The sequence below is a fragment of the Sinocyclocheilus rhinocerous genome, unplaced genomic scaffold (assembly GCF_001515625.1).
Source record: "Sinocyclocheilus rhinocerous isolate Xijiao unplaced genomic scaffold, SAMN03320098_v1.1 scaffold1071, whole genome shotgun sequence".
Classification (NCBI taxonomy): domain Eukaryota; kingdom Metazoa; phylum Chordata; class Actinopteri; order Cypriniformes; family Cyprinidae; genus Sinocyclocheilus; species Sinocyclocheilus rhinocerous.
In genome coordinates, this window is record NW_015638033.1 from 79406 (window position 1) to 86421 (window position 7016).

The following is a 7016-nucleotide window of genomic DNA, read 5'->3' on the forward strand; positions in this document are numbered from 1 at the left end:
AAAGCAAATATATCTGAACCATAAGAAAGCATACAATATAAAACTGCTACAATATGAATCTTTTATTATTAAATGAAAACCCACACACTGCTAGATAATGATAAACATTAATATTCAAACTAATGTACATGATAAATAAGCATATTGTCAAAATTTGAGGGAACTGCTTCTACATGCAATATTCTGTTTTTATCTGTAAACGTCAATATTCCACCTATTATACAGCTAAATTACACTTATTTACATCTTTTTAAAATAATTATTACAGATGTTTCATGAGATACTCCACAGAGGAAACTCAACAGACAAATCCACATTAAAACACAAATCATGACTGCTTTTCCATTTCATAACCAGGAACATTTGAACTAAAAACACAGCACACATTTGTCTACAGTGGCATTTTGAAATCAATATATATATTACATTAAAACCCAAAATCCAAACTATTAATAAACAAGCCTATTCCACAGACAACATGAAAAAAACTTGCTGCCGTACACACGCATTTCAGTCAACAACAAAATACTAAGAATATATATTTAGATTTTTTTATATAAAGCTGACAATTCACTTATAAAAAGGAATATTTATGATTGATACTCATGATAAATAAACGGTGTGTGTGGCCACACATAAAGCGTCCTGTAGGTGGCGCTCTCTGCTTACAGGTAGGAAGGTGATTTGAAATCCTCAGGAACGTCACTGTCTAGTTTGCAGATGACCTTGTAGATGGCTTTTTTCCAAGAGGGGTCCGAGTCTTTGGAGAGGGAAATGGCACTGTAGAACTCATGAAGAGTGATTTCAGCAACCTCCAGAAATCTGTCTGGAACCTGACGGACATTTACAACACACATCAGTCACCGCACAGCATCACTGACTGAAGCACTATATAGAGTCATGCTGGCTAATTAGGGCTGTTAGTTAATCCTCACTAGTGATGTGATGAAACCTCTGGCAGTGAGTATTAAAGATGAGTGCTTAAGTGCAGTTTTTGAGCTCCAGACATGAATGATTCCTCAGATCATGTGTGCTGATACTGAACTAAGTTATCAGATGCACCATTTTCACTTGCTGGACCAGAAAACAGCTGAAACAATCCGCATGTTGAAGAAGGAGCCCGAGGCAAGTACCTTGCATACACCTCAAGCAAACACCCTAGAAACCACCTAACAATGACTTAACAACCACCCACAATGCCCAAGCAACCACCCACATCACCCATGCAAGCACCTAGCAACCACTCAGAGCACCCTAGAGACAGCCTAACAACCATCTAGACTACTCAAGCAATAACCTCAAATGCCCTAAACACCACCCAACAGACTAGCCTAGAAACCTCCTAACAGTGCCTTAACAACCATCCACAACACCCTAGCAACCATTCAGAAAACACTGGCCTAGAAACCACTTAACAATGCCTTAGCAACCACCCAGAATACCTTAGCAACAACCTAATAACTACCCAGAGTACCCTAGAAACAAACTGAAATGCCTTAGCACCCACCCAGAACACACTAGCCTAGAAACCACCTATGAACACCTTAGCAACCACACACAACACCCATGCCAGCACATAGAAACCACCCAAAACACCTTAGCAACCAACTAAAAATACTTTAGTTACCACACAGAAGCATAAAATGCCTTAGAAACCATCCATAACACACTAGCCTAGAAACCACTTAATAATGCCTTAGCAACCACCCACAACATCCATGCAAGCACCTAGCAACCACCTAACAACCACTCAGAATGCACTAGCAATCATCCAAAACACCCATGTAGTTACATAACAACCACCCTGACCACACTATCATATAAACCACCTAACGACATTAGAGTAACCACCTAGAATGCCCTGACAACCACCTAGAACCAGCATGCAAGCACCTAACAACCACCCAGAATACCCCAGCCTTAGAAACCTTCCACAACACCCAAGAAAGCACATGACAACCACCCAAAACACCATAGCAACCAACTAACAACCACCCAGAACGCGCTAGCATAGAAAAAGTGCCTTAGCAACCACACACAACACCCATGGAAGTATCTAACAACCACCCAGAACACCCTAGTCTAGAAACCACCTAACAATGCCTTAGAAACCACCCAGAATACTCTAGCAACAACCTAAAACTCCATAGCAACCACCCAGAACATACTAGCCTAGAAACATCCCAGAACCACCATGTAAGCACCTAGCACCCACCTAACAACCGACCAGAATACCATATCAACAGAAAATGCCTTGGCAACAACACGGAACACACTAGTCTAGAAACCACCTATAATTCATTAGCAACAACCCAGAACACCCTAGCAACCACCTAACAACCACTCAAAACACACTGGTCTAGAAACCATGCAACAATGCCCTAGAAAACCAACCAGAACACCCTAGTAACAACCAAAAATGCCTTAGCAACTACCCAAAACACACTAGCCTAGAAACCACCTAACAACATCTTAGTAAGCATCTACTCTAAAAAATGTTGGGTTGTTTCAACCCAACGTTGGGTCAAATATGGACTAACCCAACTTTTGGGTTAAAAATTGAAAAGTAAAAATTTAACCCAACGGTTGGGTTAGTCCATATTTGACCCAACGTTGGGTTGAAACAACCCAGCATTTTTTAGAGTGTAGAAACCACCCAGAATATCCTAGCAACAACCTAACAACCACCCAGAATATCCTAGCAACAACCTTACAACCACCCAAAATACCCTAGCAAAAACCTAAAATGCCTAAGCAACCACCTAGCACATTGATGCAAGCACCTAGCAACCACCCACAACCTCCATGCAAACACCTAGCAACCACCTAACATCCACCCAAAACACACTAGCCTGCAAACAATGCCTTAACAACTACCCAGAATGCACTATCAACCACCTACAACACCCATTCAGATACCTAGAAACCATCTAACCACACCTTAGTTACCACACAGAATGCCCTAGCAACTACCCAGAACCAACATGCAAGCACCAAGCAACCTTCCAGAACACCCTAGCAACCAATGGTCCAGCGTAACTGCAGATTCATGTCATGCAGCTCGGCCTCAGTGACTGAAGTCAGTGTCAGAATCCATGCATTGCCCTCTTCGACTTATGAAGCGTCACGCATGCTTACCGACTGTTCATGCCCAGGGAACTCTGAGTCAACACCGTCAGGCCCTTGATCTCTATGCACCATCTTTAATGTTCTCGTTTTAAAGCGCAATGCTTCTTTGTTCACAGTGGCAATAAAGCAAATACAGTGTCAGAATCATTAGAAGAGCAGTGTGGATGGGTGCTTTGATTTTTTGCAGCCTGTTGCTTTGAACTTAACTGCTCGGAAAATGCATTTAAGGACCCGGTTCCCATCGCAGGAATTCAGGCATTGCTTCACACCCTTGCTCACCACATCACTTTGAAGGACCCGGCTCGGGTGTGAGAGTGGGAAGAAGGTGGATCTATCCGCTGGCATTATTTCCCCAAGAGTAGCTCCGCTCACTGTTGACACGTTTGTTTCTCGTGCATCTCCAGACACAAAAGCGGGCCCTGGGAAAGGAATGTCTTGGTGCTGAGGTAAAGACAACTGTCTCCGCTCGTTCCCATCGGCCGGCCAGTCACTCTTGGGATTTCTGGCTTCTTTCGCATCAGTAGTAATCCAAACAGCAGTCAGGCGTGGCCTGGTCGTAATCTCAAGTTGTTTTAGCAGATGCTGCAGCTTCCTTTTCCCACAGTTTGATGCAGCAGCGCCAGGTTCAGGGATAATGGGGGTCTACGGCCGGACAGCTACAGGTGTGGCTTGACACACAGGTCAGACCGAGGACAGCCGACCAGCTTAGACCAGCATCCTGATGGTGAAGCAGGTTGCAAAAGCATGCCTTGCTGCAGATCAGCATCCAAAACACAACACACTGTATGCTGGTGAGCAGTAATGCTGGTCTTTACGGAGTTCACACAACTCTTACTAAATCTCTGATGTGCATTTTAACAGGACGTTCCATTAAAAGTAAAGCTGAACTGAATGAAGCTTATTTAGCAAATGATCAATGTCATTTCAATGAGTAGCTGTTTAATAACTGTTTAATAACAGGCCCACATTTCTGTGAAATGCAAACGCTCATTTAGAAAGTTCTGCGTATTCTTGACCTTTTGCATGTTCATTTAAGCAGCCGGGTTCAGTACAAGTTAAGCTCAATTGACAGCATTCGTGGTTTATGTTGATTACTACAGCAAATTAATTTTGGCTCATATAATTAAAAAAATAATAATAAAAAATCTATTTGCAGTGAGGTACTAACAATGAAAGTAAAAGAGGCAAATCTGTAAACATCAAAAAAGTCAATATTTCAATAGTATTAGCCACAAAATGCACACAGTATATGTTTTTAGTGTGAAAAAATATTTTATATTTAATACATCATGACTTATTTAACTCAGGTAAACCCTAAAACAATCGTAAAAATGATTTAATCAGCTTTAAGCTCAAATACACAGGTTTTAACATAATAATTAATGTTAAAATAATGCATGTGTGCTTTTTTTAATACTATAAACACATTTCAGCTTTTACATCCTCCAACAATGGGCCCCAGTTACTTCTATTGTGAGTGTTACTGTAATATCAGGTTTTTTTTTTTTTTAAGAAGTAATCAACTTTATGCCACAAATGCTGTTTGAACTTCATGTGTACTAGAATATTCTTTTAATTCGGCTAATTTGATCTGTAGATCTCTCAGCTGTTTAACACATTTTACCATGTTTACATCGATTCCATAGAAAATCATTGCAGTATCTGCAGATTTTAGTTCTATCAAACATGAATTATTATATATTACAATAATTATTTGCTGTACTATATGGTGGCTCGTGTAAGTACCTGGAAGTCGTTGGCTTTGTTGTAGTGCATGTTGAGTACGCGGAAGAGCTCGGACTCTCTGGTGACGGATACGTCTTTCACATCATTAACGCCGTCTATGATGGCCTGACGAGCGAACTTCTCCATCTGGATGTAGTAGAACTCTCTGAAGTTACTGAACCACTTGATCAGCTGAGACGTGATGCAGCGATTGAACTGAAAACAGGGAAATATGAGAAAACACAAATGTCAGATGAAGAGTTTTAAAGAATGTTAATGTAAAAGAACAACAAAAACACCATCCATGTCGATTCAAATGTCGAAGCTCATGAATGAGTAATTACTAACTCGAAATGTTTGTTCTGCGGACATTATTGAAACAACCATGACCTGTTGAGAATCTGTTCTCTCTTACTTGGGTTTGGTTGACAATATCAATGAATTGATTTTAATCTACCTTGATTTTGATGAACGTCTATTGAATCTTAAATCCCAAGATTGATCATTATTCTGTGCAGTTTTCAGGTGATGTGTCATAATCTGTAGCGCATCTGTCATCAATTATCACAACAAGCTTTGTGCTTTGTTACTAAAGTCTCAGCTTTCAAACTCTGTCAATTTTATCAGAAAATTCAATCACTCAATCAGTGTTTCAGCTGTGGAAAGACGTCAATAAAACAGCTTGAAAAACATGCCACCTAATGTTACATTTACCTCAGGAAAGTCATTCATGTCCATGAATTCATTAGTCAACTAGAAAAAATATTTGAGAGAGCGTTTTGATAAATATATGCACTAAATTCATAACATATCTGTACTTAAATGTCTCATTTAATGTATGTTTGAATACATGTCATGAAAATGAGTTTTTATTACAGCCACCAATTAAATGTTTAACAACGAATTGGAGTCGAAACAATTAAATCATTAACAAGTTGATATAAATCTGCCTTATGTGTAATTTAAACAATGTAGTTAAAAACAATTAGTAGAGCTGCACGATTCTGGATAAATTTAGTTTTTTTTTTTTTAAATGGAGGTTATGGTTCTCTCACAATTCTGAAGAAAAAAACATAAGACAACCAAACAAAATCACATGTAATTTATGAATGATTAAATGACTCACTCAAGATTTACTTGTTTCATTACTTTATGAATCAGCGTTTTTGAATGAATCTCTTGAATGAATGATTCAAAGACAAATACATTTTTAACAGCTCTTTTTCGCCACCTACTGGCGTAACAATGTAATCGATGCATCTTTATTTGAAGCGTCAAATTACTTTCAACTTTTATCCCCGTACTTCTGTGATTATTTGAATGTTTGTAACACAGAAATAATGATACTGTGTGGTTGAAAAGACTGCTTGTGAAGCTGTTTCATACATATACATGACAGCTGCTCTCTTTAGGTCAGATCTGAATGTTTAAATCACACCGTTGTCATCGATCGCACACGTCAAAGGTTTAACAGCTGAATCATTGTCATTTAGGAATAAGATCACGTTGGTGTTTGAATCGTGTTCGCGATCTTTAACGGTATGTTAAATTAAAGTGCTTTGTCATGTTGGTGGTGACACCTCTCTTGCAACATGTTAGCTTATCACAAATATTATTAGCTTAGCTTTTATGGCTGCAGATCGCAAGTGTAGCCAAACTTTGGAGTGCTTAGACTAGCGAGGAAGGTCCTGCAGATCACCACTTCAGGTCCTCACCGAAAAAAAAAAAAGATGTGCACTCAGAAATCGATACGTGGATAAAATTTAAATTTTACAACAAGTATCCGATTCCTATGGAAGCCCCATTTCCACCGCTGAATAAAAAAAATATATAAAAGGTTATTGCAACTTTTTATCTCACAATTCTGACTTTTTCACAGAATTGTGAGACATAAACTTGCAATTCTGAGAAGAAGAAAAAAGTCAGAATTGCGAGTTTGTATCATGCATACAAAAAAAGTAAGAATTGTGTAGCGAATCAGCTCATAGGGGAATATGAATACTTAATCATAACTAGTTATAATTAATTATAAATATTAAACTGAAATAAAATAAGATGAAATCAAAAAGTAAAGGAAGAAGGAAGATTTTACCTATTTAGGGTTAGCCTGTTAGCTAAACTAGCAGGGACACACCAAATACATCGTCAAAAAGAAAAAGAAA

General features: G+C 38.8%; 1 protein-coding gene across 1 annotated transcript in view; it reads right to left on the reverse strand.

Annotated features, from left to right (window-relative positions):
• Positions 1–499: 499 nt before the first annotated feature.
• Positions 500–7016, reverse strand: part of LOC107749557 (prospero homeobox protein 1-like) — a 16073-nt gene continuing 9556 nt past the window's right edge. The window contains exons 3-4 of the mRNA XM_016564739.1: positions 4876–5070; positions 500–833 (exon numbers count right to left, since the gene is read on the reverse strand). Of these exons, the coding sequence (XP_016420225.1) occupies positions 666–833; positions 4876–5070 (363 nt within the window). The 3' untranslated portion in view covers positions 500–665. The remainder of the gene's footprint in view (positions 834–4875; positions 5071–7016) is intronic.